Below are 22,625 nucleotides of genomic sequence, written 5' to 3'. Positions count from 1 at the left end.
TCAGATCTATTGAACACCAATTATAAAAAGTTAAAATAGACTCTGGTGCAATACTTTGGTAATCTCACCAGAGACAAACGTCAATCCCTGCTGTCTCCAAGGCTGCCGTTATCTCCTGCCTGGGCTATTCCTGTCTCTGCTGAGCTATCTCTCCCCAGCATTCTGGCCAACCTAGGGCTCACCAAAGATAGGCTTAAGCTTACTACTTAGTCTAGGGCTGAAGTCATTAAATCATGTGAAGTATTACTCAGAGCAGATGAAAATGGAGTGGTGGGTTGGGGGAAGCTGAGGAATGGGTCTGTCATTTTAGTATCCTGGCTCATGTGGCTATCAGTCAGTTGTTAAGCTTGCATCTTATTTTAAACAAATGGAATTGGAAACTTGGCTCTGGGAAGAAATTTAAACATAACTTTTCTGTCGTGCTTTGTTTTTGTAAATTAGTTTGATGAGGCCTGTTTGACAGAATAGTCCATCTTAAATTAATTGTTTGGTTAGAAATAGTCCATCAGCTTTGCTTCCGTAGGTCTCCACCCTGTATTTACCTGTGCCAAGTAACAACTGATCTAAATCCAGATCCCGTTTCCCAATAGTGTCTTTTTCTCCTGAGTCAAGGATTTAAGTCCACAATATAGGAGATTGTGGCAGGAAGCATGGGTTGGGTGGACGAACCCCTTCCTTCCTGCCTCCCCCCTCAGTTCTTAGAATATTTGCGTGCCAAGATCCAAACTCCTAAGTAGCATATCCTCTCCTTCCCTGGTCCCCAGGATATAGTGTTTGTGACATGGTACAAAGTTTCTAGGTCTCCAGAACATGGATTATATGGTATTTACATACTGTATGGTATTTACAAATATTGAGTGTAATAAATCAGTGGTTTTTATCCTCATTTTGCTGCTAGGCTGATTAAAGTTTGATTTGCACCCTTTGCAGAATTGAAATCTACTCTAATTTAGTCACTTAAAATTGTGTGAAAGTTTCACTAGCCCCAAATAGCGAGCACCACAGCCTAGGGTTTTTTTTAGTACAACTGGGATTTCTCCCGTCTCTCATCTAGTGTGCCATTAGACCCCCGTACAGGAGAGTACCTGGCATTAGCCCATAGCTTAGTTCCCACTGAACTAATTTCCACAACTTCTGAGTACTGGGGGTTCATTCCAGGCCCTTATGAGGGGGACATCATCATAGAGATCAGAACGTAGGATACTTAGCAAAGTGTCTACTCATAAGACCTCTAAAAATAGTCAGATTTAGACTGTAGTGGCTGTGAAGAGTTCATGACCCTGGCTTCCGCCAAGGAGGAAGGGTACTCACTTCGACTAAATGTGACTGTCAGTAGAGAAACTGACCCCACTTATAGCTCTGCGAATCACTGTAGGTCTGAGTACATGAATGCATTTCTACTTCCATGCTTTTTGATCCATTTGTGGAGATGTGTGTCTTAAAACAGGTTTAGCGAGACTAAGTTTTATAGAACTGTGTCACTTTAACAGAGTCCCAGGGACCCAGGAAATTCGCAACAAAAATGAATTTGAAATTGTATTTGAATTAATGCATTAAACTCTAAGAAGAGATACAGCCACACAAACAAGATGTGTTCCAAAAATTTTGCTTTTCAATCAGTTCTTTGAACCACATATAGAAAGTGTCTTAAGCAGCTTTCAAGCTCGCAGCCCAGCCCAGCCCATAAAACCTGTACAGCCTTTCATAATGGGGCTCAACTGTGGTATTCATGGGAATCTAACCATTTATAATGTTGTTTCTATGAGGAAATTCATTCCTCCATCCGCATAAGAAAGGAAACTGGTAGAATCATTAATGTGGCACCTGCTGGGGGTCATCAGTTGTCCTGAGGCCTGGTGAAGTGGATAGAGGGCTGGGCCTGCGTCACTAAAGCCTGGGTGCAGATTTTACCTCTAACCTGCCTCCTAGGGTTTCTGTAAGGCTAAAATGGGATAATATACAGAGCAATTTGCAGACTAAAAGGGCTACATAAATTTATATTTGTTAATGTAGTAGTTTCAGGACAACCAGCTGGTGCAGTGGGTTGAGTGCTGGACCTGGAGTCAGGAAGAATTGAGTTGAAGTCGAGCCTCAGACATTAGATGTGTAACCCTGGGCAAATCACTTAATCGACATTAAGTGCCTCAGTTTCCCTAACTGTAAAATTAGGGATAATAATAGTACCTACCTCTCAGGGTTGCTATGCGGATCAAATGAATAATATTTTTTACAGTACTTAGCACAGTGCCTGGAACATAGGAAGTATTTAATAAAGCTTCCTTCCTCCCTCCCTCCCTCCCTTTCTTCCTCCCTCCCTCACTTCCTTTTTTCCTTGCTTCCACCCTCTGTCTTTTTCTTTCTTCCTTCTTTTCTCCCTCCCTTCATTCCTTCCTTCCCTGTTCTCCTTCCTTCCTTCCCTCCCTTCCTTCTTTCCTTTCCTCCCTCCCTTCCTTTCTTCTTCCTCCCTTCTTTTTCTTTCTTCCTTCATCCCTCCTTTTATTCCCTTCTTCCTTTCCTCCCTCCCTCTGTCCTTTCCTGTCTTCCCTCTCTCCCTCCTTCCTTCCTTTCTTCTTTCCTGCCTTCCTTGTTTTTTACCTTCTGAGGCTCTTGCAGGAGCCAAACTTAGGCCTATAACTTGGGCTTTGTGCATAAAATTCTTGAATACACTCTTTTCTGTAGGTTTTTATAACACTACCCACTCCTCCTCAGACTCCTTCGCTGGCTTATCATCCCCACCCCATTGTGAGTGTTCCCTAAGGTTCTGTCCTAGGCCCCTCCCCTCCCCTCTCCTCTCCTCTCCTCTCTCTCCTCAAACCTTCCCCTCTTTCAAACTTCTTTATTTCTGTCACAGCTGTAATTCCAGTCTCTCAGGTTTATAGCTGTGACGGTAACCTTGACTTTTCACACTCCCTTCCCTACATAACCCATCAGCTGCAAACCTCATTGTTTCTACCTTCCCACACTCTCTGCATTTCACGTCTTCTCTCCACTCACATGGCTGCGGCTGTATAAAAGCCCTCATAACCTCTTGCCTAAATCATTACATCAGTCTCCTAACTGGTCTCTCCATTCTACACATTGCTGTCAAAGTCATTTTTCCAAAGCACAGATCTGACCATGTGACTTTTCTGCTCAGTCAATTTCAGTAGCTCCATGTTGCCTCAGAAATAAAATGTAAATTACTCTTTCGTTTTTAAAACTTCCCTGCTTGACCCAACCTCCCTTTCCAGTTTCATTGGACATTTCTCTTTCTCCATTACTCAGAGATCCATTCCAACTGGCCTTCTTTCTGTCCCTCACACATGATACAGCTAGGTGGTGAAGTGGATGGCACATTGGACCTTCAGTCAAGAAGGCTGAGTTCATATCTAGCCTCAGATACTTACTTATCTGTGACCCTGGACAAGTCATTTAACCGCTCTCTGCCTCACTTTCCTCAACTGCAAAATGCGGGTAATAATAGCACCTACTTGGTGCTTCAAAAATTTATTAAGTGTCTGCTGTGTGCCCTGAGGATACATAGACAGAAAAAAGGAAATTGTCACTACCATCAAGAAGCTTGCATTCTGTTGTGGGGGCGGGGGTTGGTGGTGGGGAATGGAGAATATGTTCACATTAAGTATCTATAAAATATTGACCAAATGCAAGGTAACTGGAGTAGGAAGACACACCGTAGTCTGATACTGGCATTTAGTAATTTAGGGAATGGTGGAAAGAGGCAGGAAGAGCTTGTGAGTGGGGGGCGAGGGAGAGATTGGTGTGTGTTGTTAGGGCAAATGCAAACTGAGATTTTACAAAGCTGATGCTTTACCAATAATTTGGAAAGCTGAGGACAGCATTTCACAGGCAAGTTCTGAGGCATAATTTGAGAAGACAGTGTATCAAGAGCCTTGGACATCAAAAGGATAATTTTCTGCCTTCTCAAAACTGTATAAACTCAAATGATCAAAAGCACTGATCACAGCCTAGCTCATGTCTCCGGTGCTCTTTGCCTTGTTTTCTCTTTGGTGTCATTTGGCTCAGAACCTGTACCTGATGAGTCTTTCGGAGAACCGAGACGTTAATAGTGCTGAGAACATTTGACTCATGGTCTGTCATTTGGCAAAACCTACATTTTTTAAAAAATCATTTTTAAAGCTCTAGATCAAATAACTCTTTTTAATCCAAATGTTTTCATGTGTAAGATCTCCCAGATTATTCAGCAAGAATTTGACAGTTCCAGTGGGCGCGTGCTAGGTCGGCTCACTTTCAGATGGTTCTGAGGCAGTATAAGACATTGCCTCCTCCTTTTGAGGCTGGACTTGTCCTGTTCCCTTGTCAGAGGCTAAAGCGAACAAAAGTCTTTGGGAAGAAAATTCGGGTATTCTATTAGGTTTATGCTTAAGCCACTCTGGTTTTTAAAAAAAGTAAGTGTTCTTTGGGACTCTGCTCTGACACATTTTTCCTCGTGTTCTTTCTTTCTTTTTTTTTTTTTAAAAGGTTATGACTTCTGCCAGGTCCTACAGTGGTTTGCTGAGCGGGTTGACAGAATCATCCTTCTCTTCGATGCTCACAAACTTGATATCTCTGATGAATTCTCAGAAGCCATCAAAGCCTTCCGGGGTCAGGACGATAAGATCCGTGTTGTGTTGAACAAGGCTGACCAAGTGGACACTCAGCAACTTATGAGAGTCTATGGTGCTCTCATGTGGTCTCTGGGAAAGGTGATCAACACTCCAGAAGTGCTTCGAGTCTATATCGGCTCCTTCTGGGCTCAGCCCCTTCAGAATACTGACAACCGAAGACTCTTTGAGGCGGAAGCCCAGGATCTCTTCAGAGATATCCAGAGCCTTCCTCAGAAGGCAGCTGTGCGCAAACTCAATGACCTCATCAAGAGAGCGAGGCTGGCCAAGGTAACCCAAAGGATAGCCTTTGAAATTAGCCTTTTCTCCTCTAAATTGTTTCCTTTCTCCCTTCTCCAAAACAGAGGGCTGTCTCCCACAGGGAAGATGAGAAATCTTGGACGTTTTCAACAAAACCCTAATGACGCTTGCCATCAGGATGATCCTGTAGTTGTGCTAAAGTGGGTGCCTTTGGTAGATGCTGTGGCTGTGCTGCCAGGGAAGGAATACTGGCATGGTCACCATATCACCATGATCAAAGAATGCTGGCTCATAGTGAGGATTTAGGGGGAAATAGTCAAACAGACCATGACCTTTGTTGGAAATTATTACATCTTACAGGCTTAGGACTGTTTCAGGCATTTTGGACATACATAGCTCGAGGCTTTTCCACTGAGACCACCTAAGAAAAATAAATTTAAAGATATTCTGTAGAGGGAAAGGAAAATGACCCTTGCAAGAGAAAAAATATGAAAAAAGTACTTTGGGCAGAATTTTAGATCTGGAAGGATCCTCAAAGGTGTAGCCCAACCACTTCATATAACAAATGTGTCTCAGACAGGTTGTGTGACTTGCCCTACTCAAGCATTTTTCTCTCTAGCATCATAAAACTTTAAAACTGAAAGAGATCTTAGAAATCACCTAATTTAATTATTTCATAGACAAGAAAACTGAGAGCCTAAGATCACACAGCTTAGTATACTTGACAGTGCTATGGCTAGAACCCAGATCTTCTGACTCCTAATCCACTGATCTTCTTGTTGTTCCAGTCACTTTGGATACCAAGTGATGGGGAAAATGGAATTAATTTTTCCTTCCTCTAAAGCCAGATCATCAGTGTTTTTGTTAGGAAGAGAATGCTATTGCCTATCACTTATTGTGTTCTGGAGATAGTGAGTCACTTTCCCTTCCTTTACTCACTTCATAGCAGAATCTTCTGCTGGCCTCAGATGCCCAGCCAGTCACCATTCTGTATCTGGATGTCACTTTCCTTTGAATACCATGGCCCTTCCCCTCAGCCCCCAAGGAACACCACCACCTTTTACAAACTCCAAGATTTCTATTTCTAATCTAAACTGACTTTGTATTAATGCCATCAGGCTTTCATAACCACACCTTTCTTTTGCCAATAAAAACAACTCTCTTGGTTCCTCTGCCTCATCTATGCATTTATCAACCTCTGCCTTAAAGACATACATTCCACCTGTATCTTTCAGCTCATGTACAGCTATCAAATCTATGTTTCTCTAATCAATAATGATTTAGAGCATTTTATATGACTATAAATTGTTTTGATTTCTTCATTGGAAAGCTGCCTATTCATATCCTTTGACTATTTGTTGATTGGGGAATGACTCATATTCTTATAGATTTGGTAAGATTCTTCACTCCAAGTCCGTCCCTCTTTCATTTGGACCATGCTATTCCCCAAGGTCTAAGTGACTAAATTTTTCATACCTTTCCTGAGATGTTAAACCCTCTGCCTGAGCTGGTGCAGTGAGCTTGGTAGAAGAACCTACCTAAGGGTCCAGTCTCTGCTACAAACTTGTGTATTCTAGCACCTTAAATACAGAAGACTTGTGTTGCTTAGAGGGAGGAGCAGCCTTCCTGAAAAAGACCCAGACGTTTATAAGAGGAAAGTTTATGTTTCTTTTCCTTAAGGACAGAATGTAGTATGTTCTGTTATATGATGTAAAAACATTTGCACCACACGTAAAGAGTGAAGATCAGTACCAAAATGACTAGGGAGATGGTGGTATAGTCAGAGGGGAAGAAGAAGAGTGGAGAGTAGTGAGGGTCACAGAAAGGTTCTTTTCTTTGTAGGGAAATATATAAGAAGTAAGGGTCTGAACTGAATTATACAACATTTTGAACATGACCAGTGACAGAAGATCGTAGGTTAGAGTTGGAAAGGGCTTTCAGCATCGTCTAGTCCAACTCTATCATTTTACAAATAAGGAAACTTAGGCTGGAGAGGTTGGGGGATTGGCCCAAGTTCCTGTAAGCTTTAAGTGTCAGAATTGGAATTTTTCATTCAGATCCTTGGGTGTCAAATCCAATGTGCATTCCACCACACCACACTTGCTCCCCTTGCACGTATGTACCTGTAATATGATATTCTAGCTGGGAAAGATTTCGTTTGCTTAAATGTATAAACCACCTGAATTATCCTCCTTAGATTATTTATGTTTTATAGAAACTTGCCTCTATTTTTTTTTGGTAGTCCGTCTCTGTGTCCTTCCTGACTCAATTCCTCTGTTTCACACGTACGTTTTGAAATATTAAGAAGACTTTTCCAAACATTTACATGTACGTATGCTATAGATAAAGCCTCTGAGATAGCACTCTAGTTAATTCCATGCTTTTCATATTAATCATGCATTCCATGTATCCCACAAAATTCTTTATTCCTTCAGAATATGAACCGTTTCAATAAAATATATTTAAAGAAGGGGGAAGGCACAGAGGATAATTTTCAGAGACTGAGAGTTCTGAGTTTAAATAGAGTACCCAGCTGTTCATCATGGCGACAGGTCGGTAACTGAAGCAAATGGCCTCATAATCAGCCAGGATTCATCACACATCCAGAAATAAGTCACAGTCATACCAATTCTCATTTCTCTGTGTTCCGTGAAGCACTTTCATCACAGAAATTTTATGAGGCTATAGAGAATTGTGAGGATTAAAGAGCTTGTCCCATGATCCTGGCCAGTTAAATGTCGGAGCAAGATTTGAATCTGAAGCCAGTACTCTCTCTGCTAGGCCAAGTGTCTTGTCTGTCTTGTCATTCACGATTACCAGTTTCACTCTTTTGAAGATCTGGTTTAAAATTGTTCTGGGAAAGGATAAAATAAATGTTTTCACACATCCTGGTATTAAGTCAAAACCATGGAAATTTGGAGGTGGTCTTATGATATGAATGAATGTGATTTTACCAAAATGTATATGAGACTTGCTGAATTGCTTATGTTTTGTTGGCATCTTTCCTTAAAACTCTGTTTCAAAATAAAGGAAAACCCCTTAGTAGTGTCTATTTGGGAACCCCCAAGGAACGATAGAGTCGTAGATTTTTGTAACTGAAAAGAATCATCTAGTGACCAGTCCTCTCATTTTACAGATGGAGAAGCTGAGGCCCAGAGAGGTAGAATGATTTGTCCAAAACCACACAGCTAATAAGTAGCAGAGTCAGGATTTGAACTCGGCTTCCCTGACTCAAAATCTGGTGCTCTTTCCACTGTACCATTCCCCAAGGACATTTTTCATTCCCTACTAGCTCTTTCTCTGACTTGAGAAGGCCACTTGTTTCTTTCTAGAACTCATGCACAAATGAGACAGATCACTTAAAGGTGACAACTTTATCCATAGACATTCATGTTTACTGGTTTTAGTCTTTCAAAGGCAGTTTAAAGTTGTTCTGGGAAAGGATAGCAGTGGGATTGTGTGTGTATATAGTGAATTCTTAGTAAATTTCTCTTGAATTCTACTAATCAAAATCAGACTAAATACAGGAACTTACTAATTAGTCATGAATAACATTTTGGCAGGGAAATGAGGCATAAGCTGCAGAGGGTGAGCCATGTTCATTGTTTGACCCCTGTACCTTTTTTTTTTTTAAACACCTTTCAGTAGAATAGGAAAGGTTCCAACCCAATTGTTTATGGATTTATGCACAGTGAGAATGAATCAACATGTGAGGAAGGAAAAGCTGAAAAGAAATAAGAAAAATATGGGTTGGTTATTTTAGGAATTTTATAGAATTAGGCTTCATCTTCAAGGTCTTTCCATTTTATTAATACTTGGAAGTATACATCTGGCGTTAAGCCAGACTCATTCAGTTGTGGTGGTTACTTCCTGGTTTGAAGTTAGAGATTTTGGGAAACCACATGAACCTTTCACACACCGTTTGTGCTATTCTTCTGGCTGTAATGTCTGCTTCTTTGTGGGATTTTTTAAAAATGTGGATAAATAACATAAATATGCTGATGAAAATATGCCTGTATGTATGTGTGTGAGTGCATGTGCGTATATGTATACGTGTACGTGTATGTACACTAGGGGCCATGTGGGTGCAAACTAATATATTTGCAGAGAGGCAGTTTTCAGATGGCTAGGTGGATCCTGTTCAAGTTTGGGCCATGAAGTGGCAGAAAACCTCACTCGGGGTCTTCCCCATTGTGAATGTGTAATTAATGTATTTAAATAAAGAAGAACTAGAAGGACACATCAGTAGTAGCTGGTTTAAAAAGCCATCTGCAGCCGCCTGCAGCTGCAGCGTGAACAACACAGCTCGCTCGTATGAGAAGGAGAGCTGGAAGGAGTCACTTGTGTTGGTTTCCTGTATATTGCTCCGGCTTCTCTGTGTCTGAGGAATGTCCTGTGTCTGCTCCCCTGGACTAAGTTTTATGAGTTTGATGCCCACAAAAGGCAAGCAGCTCAGGAATCCAGCCACTGCGAGGGAAGTCAGCCAATGCCAAGATAAATGCCCTCCCACGAAAGGTACAGCTCATTGCTGCCTGCCTGAGTCTTCCTAATGAAGCCATTCCCTTTTCCCTGAGAATGTGCCTGCTTCCAAGGTCATACCCTCCCACACAATGGTGACTGATCAAGAGATATTTCAAGGTGGACCCTTGAATAAGTGTCAGGGGACCAAAATATGCCAAGTTTGGGCTTTTTTTCCACTGAACCCCCTTACTTTGGGGTCTGCCCCACCCATTATTGACAGCACATTGAATTCATGCTTTTCTAATTTCTAGGAACGTATTCATCTATATAAGAAGGTGCCTTTGAAGTCAGCGTTATTGATTTGTGTGACTTGCCCATTTGGGGTCCAGCTCTTGGTCATCCAGTTTGAGTATCCAGGTCTGTCATCTGATAGAATTTAAGCTCCTTGAGGACAGGGACTATTTCTTTTTTTTGTCCTTGTATCCCTGGTGCCTAGCATAGTTCCTAGGACATTTGTTCAGTCATTTTAGTCGTGTCCAACTCTCCATCACCCCATTTGGGATTTTCTTGGCAAAGATACTGGGGTGGTTTGCCGTTTCTTTTTCCAGCTTATTTGACAGATGAGGAAACTGAGACAAAGAGGGTTAAGTGACTTGCCCTGGGTCACACAGCTAGGAAGTGTCTGAGGCTGGATTTGAACTCGGGAAGATGAGTCTTCCTGACTTCAGGCCTGGCACTGTGTGCACTGTGGTGCCACCTAGCTGCTCCATCCTAGGACACAAGTAGGCCTTTAACACATGGTTCTTGATCAACTCCCTCTTTTCGCTGTTTGCCATTTGGTTGTGAGGGTGCCTAATATAACACTGAACCAGGAGATATAAAGGAACACGGAGAGGTGTTGAAGTTCATTTCAGTTGATTTTTTTTTCCTTTGTAGTAGGTTTGTTGTAAGATATATTTAACAGGTGACATTTATAGAGTTAGGCAGCTACGTGGTGAAGCAGATAGAGCATTGGGCCTGGAGTCAGGAACATCTGAGTTCAAATCCGGCCTCAGACACTTCCTAGCTGTGTGATCTGGGCAAGTCATTTAACCCTGTTTGCCTCAGTTTCCTCATCTGTAAAAGGAGCTTGGAGAAGGAAATGGCAGACCAGTCCAGTATCTTTGCCAAGAAAACCCCCAGTGGGGTCGTGAATAGTCGGACAGGACAACCACAACAATTTCCGGAATGCTTTGAGGTTTGCAAAGCATTTGACATTATCTCATTTGAACCTCACAACAATTCTGTGAAGTAGGTGCTATCATTATCTCCATTTTGCAGGTAGAGAAAGTAAGACGTGTAGATTTGAAGCGACATGCTTAGGGTCACACAGCTAAGAACTGCCTGAGATAGGATTCTAATCGAGGTGTTCCTGACTCAGAGTCCGCATGCTGTCCGCTGTGCCTTGCAGTCCCTCTGGGGGATATTTGAAACTTAATAGATGAAATGAAGTTTTAGAATCAGCTGGTGATTGGGGTTCAGCTGTAATAATAATTTACATCTGCAAAGACTGTGGTTTTCAAAGGACTTTCGCATATATTATCTCATTCGGTCCTTATAAGTCTGTGAGTTAGGCAGCTTTCCAGATGATTACCACTGATAACAGAAATGCTTGAATGTATGCAGTGCCTTTGTAATAAGGAGATCGTAATGTCTGATAATACGCCCTTATTTATTCTTTATTATTATCTCTTTGCATTGTTTTTTTTTTTTACTAAGGAGGAAATGAATATAGGAAGAAGTTCAATGCCGAAAGTCACCCTTTGAGTCACTGATGGTTAGACCCACAATTGGAACTTGGTCATTCCCAGGCCATTGCCCCACTGGCCATAAATTTATTTGGGGTTCCAAATTTTCACTAGCTTCACTGGGAATTTTGAGTCTTACCTACAGAATGAATTGGTCCTTAAAGATGTGGTAGTAACCCATTTAAATGTCCCTTCAGGTTTCACCACTATCTGTATGGCCTTAAATAAATTAACTTCTCCAGTTCCTGGCATACAGTAAGTGTTTAATAAATGCTTATTTTCCCTGTCTCCTTTCTGGGCCTCAGTTGCTTCATATGTAAATGAAGCAGTTAGGCCAGATGATCTCTAAGGTTCTTTCCAGTTCTAAGTGATCCTATCTATACTATTTACCTAGTCACTTAGGAGCACACTTAATGGTGGGGACCACATCTGGCCCACCCTATGCCAGTAGTTACTGGGATTATCAAGAAGAGAAATACAGGGCTTTAGGAATCACTCACAAGCCTACAATCCATAGACCAATGAAACTTAGAAAAGTAGGAAGTAAAGTAGAACCTGAAAGTGAGTTACAGATATATACAGGTTGTATCACCAGCTCCATGGCCCGTTGCTTGCCCATTCTACCAGGTCAGGGCATATGGCACACATTCTTTCTTTTTTTTTTTTTAATTTTATTTTTAGGCAGGTGGGGTTAAGTGACTTGTTTGGGGTCATACAGTTAGTGTCTGAGTCTAGATTGGAATTCAGGTCCTCCTGACTCCAGGACTAGTGCTCTATCCATTGCACCACCCATTCTTCTTCCTTCTCTTCTACCACCTCCCCACTTCCACCAAATCATGTACACTGCCCACAGCAAAGAAATTTCTAGTTATACCACTACCCCTTTGCTCATGCCTTGAAAGCATTGAAAACCCATCCCTCTAAATAAGAGTTCCTAAGCTTAATTTTGGGATATCTAAGGGAGTCTTCAGTAGCTCAAGGAGTGCTAAAATCTGCCCGCCCCCCCAAAAAAATAAAAGGTTGGAACAAACTTACATTATTTTGTTTTCATTTTAAAAAATGATGGGGGCAGCTAGGTGGTGCAGTTCATAGAGCTCTGGGCTTGGAGTCAGGAGGACCTGAGTTCAAATGTGGCCTCAGATATTTGACACTCCCTAGCTGTGTGACCCTGGGCAAGTCACTTAACCCTGATTGCCTCACCAAAAAGCAAAAATAAAATAAAATAAAATAAAAAATGATGGACAGCATTTTTAGGGAAAAGGAAGTATCACCAAATCAAACAGTCATGTGTGGGAACAAGTATAAGAAGGCTCAGAATGACTACTTAAAATACTCTCAATAAGCATCAATTCCTGCATTATAGATACGACTCTGTATTTGAATCATCTGATCAATCAATTAGCATTTACTAAGTATCTGCTATATGCCCTTGGATCATAGATTGAGAGACTTTAGAAGTCGTCTGATCCAACCCTCTCATTTTATAGATAAGAAGGCTGAGGCCCAGAAAAGTTAAGTGACTTGCCCAAGGTCACACAAATAGAAAGTGTAAGATTGGGACTCGAACCCATATCTTTCAGCTCCTAATCCAGAGTCACTTGGACTCAGTGAAATTTGATGCCTTCATTTTCCCTGCATTCTAATTTAGGATTAAGATTTTTTCCCCCCTTAATCCTCACTATATCATGCAACTTTCAATGCAGTAGCCTCTTGGTTTTTAAATTATTTAAATAATAATACTTAATGATTCATTTTTGACATCTTCAAGTATGTCTTTCGGTAGTGTTTTTTAAAAAATAATTCCGATCATAGCAAGTACAACCAAAAGTATACTCTTACGGTAGAAAAACAGGAAGGATTAACAGTGGTTGTCAAGTGCTAGCAAGTTCTATATTTTTCCAAATCTGGTTTTCCATTGTTGGTGCTTCATGTCGAGGCTTGTCAAGTGTCTAAAATAACATTCGTTAGTCCGTGTGAGGGGGAATGGAATGAAGCCAGCATTCAATCAATCAAAAGTTCACCATGTGGAAAAAAAAAAAAACTAAAAAAGCCTATGATACCTCTGTTGGGTTACTCTTTGTTCTTCTGCCTTTGTACAGCTAGAATCCCTGCCCTTGAGAAGCACGGTTTTTATATTTGTTGATTTTATTTAGCTCTCAGTGTCTCAAGGAAGTGCACACATCCTACACACTGGCCGTGGCCAGTGATGAGCCCAGAGGACGTATCTGTTTACTTCTTTCATTAACTTTCGTTGTGCCAGCAAGATTATAGTGTCAAGTCCATTTCTCGTTAACAGAACTGCCTATAAGCCACTGTCATTGTCTTTCTCTGTAATTGCTGTCCTGATTGTCATCTTCTGTTGCTCTAGTTACTTGCTTGACTTGTATAGTATATTACCTCTTACGGAGTTAAAGGTGCTAGCTCTACAAACAGCTTTGACCTGGAACATTTCTCAATATGTTCCAACAGTGGAAATTTATAAAAAAGCAGAAGTAGCAGAGAAGGGTGTTAACTTCTTCCAGTGTGTCGGCACAGACACAGCCGTGTAGTGATAGTGCAAGAAAAGCTTCGTTACTCCTTTGTCGCCATGTATAAACTACCTTCAGGGAGATGATCACAAGTAGGGGCTGGTTACTCCCCAGCAGGACTTTGATAGTTGGTTGGCCATTATTTCAGCCTCTAGCATAGGTCAGCTTTTTGTTGCTTAGTGACCAGTCCCAGAAAAGATCTTTTCTCTCCAGGGCTTACATCTTTCCCATGATTCATGTTCAAAAGTGTTTTCTTGTCCCTCAGTTCAATCACTTCCCTGTATTCTGTTCGCAGGATTTCCCCCGAACCTATCTCTGTGCATCTTCTGTTTTACGTTTTGTCCTGTGATTTGGGTGGCATAGAGCTCACGTCTGCTATTTTAGATTTCTTTGTCCCCCAGAGCAAACTTGAGGATGAATATTAGCATAACCAAAAATCTGCTCAAATGCCTTCAACAAATTCATATTGCCAGCTGAATAAAGTTTGGACTTCTTGCCCAGCGTTCAAGGTCATCCACGCTCTAGCTCCAGCCTGAATTTCCAGCCCTTCACTGGTCTGAAGATGGCAGACAAACTGGGTTACTTGCTGTTCCCGAACGCGACAACGTGCTCTCCTCCCTATGTGCCTTTGCTCTTGTTCTTCTTCTGTCTTGAATGTCTTCCCCCAACTGAAGTCAAGGATGACTCCAAGGTTGCAAACCTACGAAGGATAGTGGTTCCCCTGCAACATTACTTTTTACTTACTTATTTGTGTACATGTATCTACCCAAAAGAATATAAATTTCTTGGATACAGAAAAAGTATCCTTTTTTTTTCAGTGCTTAGCAGAATGCCTGGTATATAGTAAACCGTAATGTTTGTTGATTGAGTAATGGGAACAACAATATTGAAGTGATGTAGAGAGCCAATCAGAGAAGAGTAAAAGCTTTGATATCTATCAGCGAGATTGGATAACAAATTTATAGTGGACCCACTTAACATGGCTGTGTAACTTCCCTCAGTGGCATTCCGCAAGATGTGAGCAGGAATAGAGAAAGCTGATATGTCCAATAATAAACCCCTTTGGGCAGGTTTCAGGGTGGGTGGACCTGCCTTTTATGCTAAATTTTATATTTGGATGGGTAGTGCAATGGTGTACTTCCTCACGAATGAATGAAAAAGCATTTTAAATCCTTACTCGGTGCAAAGCACTGTGCTAAATGCTAGGGACACAAATAGAAAAGCATCACTGCCCCTTCTCTCTCTGAGCTCACATTCTAATGGGGGAGGCAGCCCATATAGCAGTCAGATGCAAAGGACCCATGGCCCTTAGGCTGCAGGAGCAGAGGAGACGATAATACATCTTCTTTAATGTTTCTGCTCATAAAACCACATCATTTTCTGATGTGGAGCCATTTGACAGTGCCAAGGAATTTATGGCAACAACGTTCTATCTTGAGTCCTTTAATAGCTATGGCTGCTGAAGAGACTGACTGAAGTAGCTGCTGAGGGAGAACAGGAAAGGGGAGGATGTGATGGAGCTTCTTTTTCAGCTGGAAGTCATTCAGTATTTGGGTTTAGGAAAAAACGAGCCCCCAAAGGGCAGCAGGTCAAGGGGTTCAAGAGTCAAGGAGGATAAAGTTTTCTGGGCATAAAAAAAAAGAATTATGATTTGATATCTCTTTATGGAAAGAGGTAATGAAAAAGAATCGTAAGTTCAGTGCAACTCAATTTCCACCTTTTCATCTCAGGTACATGCTTACATCATCAGCTACCTGAAGAAGGAGATGCCGGCAGTATTTGGAAAGGAGAATAAGAAGAGAGAGCTTATCAATAGGTTACCAGAAATCTATCTCCAGCTACAGCGGGAATACCAGATTTCAGCAGGCGACTTTCCTGAGGTCAAGTTGATGCAGGTATTGTAGAGGCAAAGGAGTTCTTCTTTGTCTGGTGGCTGTCTGTTTGTCATGCATGAAATCTATGTGGTTCAGGGCCAAGAAAAATCGTGATGAAGTAAGTACCCTATGTGTCCTTGCCAATAAGGTAAAAACTTACCAATTCTTTTAACCTATTACCAGCTTCTTCAAACCGACCTTCTCCTCCTTTAGGTAGTGCAGAAACAGCAAAAATAAATGAGCTTTCTGAATTGTCCACACTGTGACTTACGAGAAGGCAGGTGGGCAGCCTTCTTGGGCTTCATCAAAGGACCTTGTCTTGACTTTGAGCTGGTGCCTTGCTGGTCTCCCTTGAAAGGGAAGAGTGGGGAGCCATATCTCTACAGCTGTCCTGGTAAAATTGTATGCTCTTGCATTCTAGTAATCGGCTTCCAGACCTTCAGCTCGAGGAGCTGCATCGTGTAGCAATCTGCATGAGTCACCCACTGCGGGTGACCTCTTCCTTGTTAAACTTCTCAGAGGCTAGATGACAAATAGCCCAGCAGGTCATTCAGCCTGACCCTTCTGCCAGCCAGCACCGACCTGCTGGGATTAGGTATTGCATCCAAGCTCAATGCAAAAACCACAACAATAGCCAGAGTTTTACATAACACTTGATTAAGCGTAATTAAGTTTAATCTTCACAGTCACCCTGCAAATTAGATGGTATGAGCAGTATCATCCCAATTTTGGGGGAGAGGAGATTGAGTTAAGTACCTGGCTAAACCAGCTAGGTGGTGCAGTGGGTAGAGCACCAGACTTAGAGTCAGGAAGACTTGAGTTCAAATTTGACTTCTGATGCTTACTAGCTCTGTGACCCTGGGCAAGTCACTTAACCCTGTTTGCCTCAGTTTCTTCATCTGTGGAATGAGCTAGAGAAGGAAATGGCAAACCTCTCTAACATCTTTGCCAAGAACACCTCAGATGGAGTCATGAAGAGTTGGACATGCCTGAAATGACGCAATAACGACAAACTTGCTAAATCCAAATTCGTGGTGGCTGATGAGTGGCAGAGCTGAGACCTAGACCCAAGGCTCTCTGCACTCCATTAGACTGTGTGGCCTTATGTGAGTCAGTTATTGTTATTTCATTCAACAATGTGCTCTTCCCCCCACCTCCCTTCAAGGCTCAGCTCAGTTCAGGTACCAAGTAGTAATCTCATAAATAATAACACATTGTTATCTTTGGCCAAGAGGGTGGCTGATCTGGGGATAAGAGCTGAAGGAACTCCATCTAGTTCAGCCCCTCTGGTGTTATAGAGAAACAGAGTGAGGGCCAGAATTCAAGATCAGATACTCTGACTCCAAATCTGTCTTTCTTTCTAGTGGGAGCTTCAAGAAATTCCTCCCTACTATGAAAGATCCCATCATCTGAATTAGTCTTGCTGCTCAGTCCTGTCTGACTCTTCATTACCCCTTTGGGGGATTTTCTTGGCAATGATACTGACTCATTTGCCATTTCCTTCACCAGCTCATTGTACAGATGAGGAAACTGAGGCAAACAGGGTGAAGTGACTTGCCCAGGGTCACACAGCTAGTAGATGTCAAGTGTCTGCGGCAGGATTTGAACTCAGGTCACCCTGACTCCAAGGCCAGAGCTCTGTGCCCCAAATAGTGCCATTTTTCAGATGAAGGAATTTGAGGCTTAATGATGGGACTGGCTCAGGTTGGTTAAGCAACTTCCTTATGCTGACAAAGCTAGTAAGTGTCAGAGTCATGGCATATTCAATACTCTGATGATGACGTGACAAGATGTTGATGGGGCTGAAGAATGAGAAGTTACCCAGTATAAACTAAGCACCTTCAGAAATCAGCGCGAGACTGTGGATCAGGGGGCAGCTAGGTGGCGCAGTGGGTAAGAGCACCGGCCCTGGAGTCAGGAGGACCTGAGTTCAAAGCCAGTCTCAGACCAGAGACTTGACACTTACTAGCTGTGTGACCCCAATTGCCCCACAAAAAAGAAGAAAGAAAATAAAAAAAAAGAAACTGTGGATCAAAAGACCATGATGCCTCAGGCCTCCCTGCTGATGCTTCTACTATTTGCCTGAACTAAACAGGAGACCTCATTAAACCAATCCTCTAGAGCAGAGCTCTTTAAAAAAGAGTTTTATTGATGCCCCACCTACATATGCATGACCAAATCTTTTCTCATAACAAAAAAAGGCAGTTAAGTAAAACCAAGAGACGAAACAACTGTATCTCACAGTATATGCAACATTTCATATCCATAGTCCCCCCCACACACACACGCACACACACGCACACCTTTTTACCAAGAGGAGTGAAATGTTTTTTATTATCTGTTCTGCAGAGACAAGATATGATGTTGTAGTTAATCTGTTTTTGTATTTTAGATGTCTTTTCTTTTATATCACTGTATCATCACCCAGGGGCAGCTAAGTGGTTCAGTGGATAAAGTACCAGGCTTGGAGTCAGGAAGAATCATCTCCCTGAGTTCAAATCCAACCTCAGAACTTACTAGCCGTGTGACCCTGGGAAAGTCACTTAACCCTTTTTGCCTCAGTTTCCTTCTCTGTAAATGAACTGGAGAAGGAAATAGCAAACTACCAGTATTTTTGAAAACAATGTGTATGACATAGACATCACATCATATTCAGTTCTCTTGCTTCACTCTGCATCAGTCCATACCAGTGTTCCCAAGTTTCCAGGAATTCTTATATTAATCCTTTCTTATAGCACCATGGTATTCATTATATTCACACACTGAAATCTGTTCAGTCATACTTCCACTGATAAGTACTTGCTTTATTTCTAGGATTTATTTTTTCGGGTTTTTTTGGGTTTTTTCGCCACTACAAAAAGTGTCGCTGTGGGTTTTTGTGGAATATGTGTGCCCTTCCTTGTCTCTGTAACGTAGGGACAGTAGTGGGATCACTGGTTCACGGAATGTGAAAGTTCATCGTTCAGTGACTTCTCACAGTCCCTGCAACCCTGACTCATTGTTCAGTCGTTTTCACTTACGTCCAAGTCTTTATGACTGTCGCCATTTGAGGTTTTCTTGGTAGAGATACTGGAGTGGTTTGCCATTTCTTTCTCCAGCCCATTTCACAGATGAGGAAACTGAGGCAAACAGCCGTAAGTGACTTGCTTAGGGTTACACAGCTAGCAAGTATCAGGAAGATGAGTCTCTCTGACTCCAGGCCTGGTACGGTGTGCACTATGGCTCCACCTAGCCGCCTGAAATCCTGGCTACTTCCACCTATTGTCATGGTCAGTTTGATGGGTGTGAGATGAAACCTCAGAACCCTTTTGGTTTGCATTTCTCTTAGTGATTTGGAGCATTTTCGCATGGTTGTGGCTAGCTTAACCTCTTCTTATTAGAGCTGTTTAGAACAAAGTTCTGTTTACTCGAACTGGACTGGGCAAGAGGCGTAGGGAGGTTCTGGCGCTTCCAGGTGCTGAGTCGGGGGGCAGCAAGAGTAATTGCTGAAGACAAGGAGAAGGCGGACCTCTCCTTGAAGAGAGGGAGGGAGGAGAGGGCCCTGAGAAGGCCTGACGGGGAGGCCGTCCGTATCCCTCTGTTCCCTGTGCTAAGAATGTTCACGAGAATGATTTAGGTGGTCTTTTTACAGTATCAAACCAAAAGGAAACTTAGAGGTCCTTGAGTCCAAACCCTTCATTTTACAGATGAAGAAACTGAGGCGCATAAAAGGTTTAGTGACATGCCCAGGGTTACACAGCCAGTTAGCTAGAGGTTTCGAGGTGGCTTTTTTTTGGTTTTGTTTTGGGATTGTTTTTTTAGCCTTTTAAGTATATCCTTTTATTAAGATGAGGTTGTCACTTCTCTCTCCTCTATAACAAGGGGTGACCATCAGCTGATCAGCAGCAGTTTTCAGACAAGCTGAGGAGAGAGAAATGATAGCTAGGATTTGAACATTTGCGGTTTTTTTCTCATACTTTTATTGATATCTTTTGTTTTTACATCATCTTCATTTCCAAACATTTTCTTCCCCTCTTCCTCTACCCTGTAAGCCATCCCTTGTTTAAAAAGAAGTAGTAGTAGTAGTGGTAGATGTAGTGGTGTGGTGGTGGTGGTGGTGGTGGTGGTAGTAGTAGTAGTAGTAGTAGTAGTAGTAGTAGTAGTAGTTGTAGTAGTAGTAGTAGTTGTCGTTGTCGTCGTCATTGTTGAGTACCGTACCCACACATTCCACTTCTGAAAGAAGGGAAGGGGATGCGTTTTCTCTAAGCCCGGGTTCGGTCAGTATAATTATACAGAGCTGAACACTTATTTTGAAGACATTTTCAAAGGCTTAGGGACTCAGACCTAGAAGGGGCTTTTAGGGTCACCTAGTCCAGTCCCCATCATTTTGCAGATGAAGAAAGTGTAGAACAGAGAGATAAAAAGACTTGTCCAGAGCCCTAAGTGCCAGAACACAAGTTTGAACCCATTCCTCAGACTCCAGATCCGAGGCTAACAGAGGGCTTAATTTGTGGCCTTATTAGCAAGGTGCAAATAGGATTGTTTTTCAAACTTATGCTAGTTTTACTGCATGGATGTGTCAGTGCTACAGAATGCAGGAAAATAAATGACTATACACTGTACTGATGACTGCAAACTGGACCTTGAGTCACTTGGGAGGAGATGGACACATTTCAACAGCAGAGGGCAGCAGAGCTGCATCTTTTGAGCTAGATGTGAAGGCCCTCAGGTTTGAAAGGCTCTGCTTCCCACCCTGCCCTCCCTCCTTAAACCCACCACCCCCCTCCCCCAAAGGATTGAAAATATACCTTCCTTCATTTCTTTGCAGAAATGTATTTCTGGAGGACGATGGGTGTGGAATATTGCATATACTGTCAGACCTCAAATGTGCTGATCAGTTGTGCTCAAATGCTTTTTTTTTCATATTCTTTTTTAGTCTTTGTTACAAGGGGTGGATGACCGGAGGGGCAAGTATATATTTGGAAATGAAAGGGAATTTTAAAAGAATGATTTAAAAAAAGAAATGCTGTTCTCACTAGGTATTATGTAGGATTCAGGATTTCAGAACTGAAAGGAACTTTAGAGATCTAGTGTGGTCTAGCATTTTATAGATAAAGAAACTGAGGCTCAAAGAGCCCTGAGGACATTGATAGTTCACAGATTAACCTGGGTACCTGTCTTCTCACCCTAAAGTTGTGGTGAGACACATGGTCCCATCTCACCCAGAGAGCACAAACGGTCATGGTTATTACGGGAGGCTTGTCTTTCCTCTGGATTTGGACATGACAAATAACAAAAGTTTAAATTGGGAAGATCATTCTCCTAAAGCACAGATGGGCCACACCACTATCACTCCACCACTCAGGAAATCCATTGGCTCCCCATGATCTCAAGGATCAATGACAAGCTCTTCTATTTGCCATGTAAAGCCTTCCCAGCCTGGTTCCACCCTGCCTTTCTAGCCTTAGTAGTCACTAATCTTGATAGTCTGGCCCAGAAGGCCTTCTTGCATGTCTTTGCGTAGCCCTGCCTGTCATGGGCTTATCACCTGCGCCTCTTAGAATCCCTAGCTTTCTTCACAGCTTAATTCAGGCATCATTTGCTACATGAGGACCTTCTCAATCCTTGCAGCTAGTAATGCCTATCCCCACAAATGACTGCATATGGACTTTGAATATACATGTGTATATTCTGTTTTCCACGATAGACTCTAAGCTGCTTGAGGACAGGGACTGTTTGATTTTTGCCATTGTATTCCCACTGCTTGGTGCAGAGCCTCAAACATAGTAGGTGCTTAATCGATACTTGCTTGATTGATGGGTCATAGGATCATAGATGTGGACAGAGCCTATCCAACTTCCTCATTTTATGGATGAGGAAAGTGAGGCCCAAGGAGATTGAGCAACTTGCCCAAGGTCTGTCTGTCTGTCTGTCTGTCTCTCTCTCTCTCTCTCTCTCTCACACACACACACACACACACACACACACACATGTCCTCTGTTTCCAGGGCATGGACTCTTCCCAGCAGACAAGTCTGTTCTATATGCTGAGCCTCATGGCATCGAGCAGATAAACCTAACAAACTCCTAGTACATGCCCAGTCACTTAAGTACTGAGTGAGCATTTATTAGGCACCTACTGTGTGCCAAGTACTATGCCAGGTGCTGGGGATTCAGGTACAAAGAATGAAACATGCCCTGTTTGCAAGGAGTTTACATTCTAATGGTGGAGACAAGTTCGTACCTAAACATATACAGAATAAATATAAGAAAAATAGATACAAAATAGTTAAATACAAGGTAATTTGGGAGGGAGGGAATTAGCAGGATCAGGAAAGATATAGATAGTGTTGTCTGAGGCACATCTTGAAGGAGGAGAGGGATTCTGTGAGGGGGAGGTGAGGAAGGAAGGAACTCCAGGCATGAAGGTCAGCCAGTGCAAAGATATGGAGATGGGAGATGACATATTATATGTGAGAAACAGGGGTGACTAGTTCAAATGGGTCACAGAGTGCTGGAGGACCTGCGATATCCAAGGAACCTGAAAAGATAGTTTTATGAAGGGCTTTAAAAGCTAAACAGAAAACTCTGGGCTGTACCCTAGAGACAGCAGGGAGCCCCCAGAGTTGGTCGAGAAGGGAAATGACAGATTTTCACTGAAGGAAAATCACTTTGGGGGGGGGGGGCCTGAACTTGAAGCAGAGAGACCAGTTAGCAGTGATCCAGGTGAGTGGTGATGAGGGCCTGAGCTAAGATGGAAGCTGTGTGAGGAGAGATGAGGGCTCGGATTTGGAGGATTTCTGTAGAGGTCAAAAGACTTGCAAATTGCCTTTGTAGCTTGAGAGAGAGAGAGAGAGTGCACGGTGCAGGATGATGGCTGAGGTTCCAAACCTGGGAAACGAGGAGGACAGTCTGAAAGAGAGTGGATTGGAGGAGAGGGAAGAATAATGAGTTAGTTTTGGACATATCGAGTTTGAGATGCCTGTGGACATCTAGTTTGAAATATTGAGAAGGCAGTTGATGTAAAGAAGGCAGGAGGAAAGCTCAGGGGAGGCCCTGGGGCTGCTCGGATAGGGCTGTGAGTCCCCTGCATGGAAATAATCCTTCGAAAGGAAGAGTTTCTTTTGGAATGGGA

At 42.4% G+C, this 22,625-nt stretch overlaps 1 protein-coding gene across 1 annotated transcript in view; it reads left to right on the top strand.

Annotated features, from left to right (window-relative positions):
- Positions 1 to 22,625, top strand: part of EHD4 (EH domain containing 4) — a 96,459-nt gene that overhangs the window by 66,006 nt on the left and 7,828 nt on the right. The window contains 2 exon segments of the mRNA XM_021009281.2: positions 4,480 to 4,892; positions 15,369 to 15,533. Of these exon segments, the coding sequence (XP_020864940.1) occupies positions 4,480 to 4,892; positions 15,369 to 15,533 (578 nt within the window).

The sequence above is a fragment of the Phascolarctos cinereus genome, unplaced genomic scaffold (genome assembly GCF_003287225.1).
Source record: "Phascolarctos cinereus isolate Bilbo 61053 unplaced genomic scaffold, phaCin_HiC Scaffold_3;HRSCAF=262, whole genome shotgun sequence".
Classification (NCBI taxonomy): domain Eukaryota; kingdom Metazoa; phylum Chordata; class Mammalia; order Diprotodontia; family Phascolarctidae; genus Phascolarctos; species Phascolarctos cinereus.
This window is presented reverse-complemented; position numbering and strand designations above follow the sequence as displayed.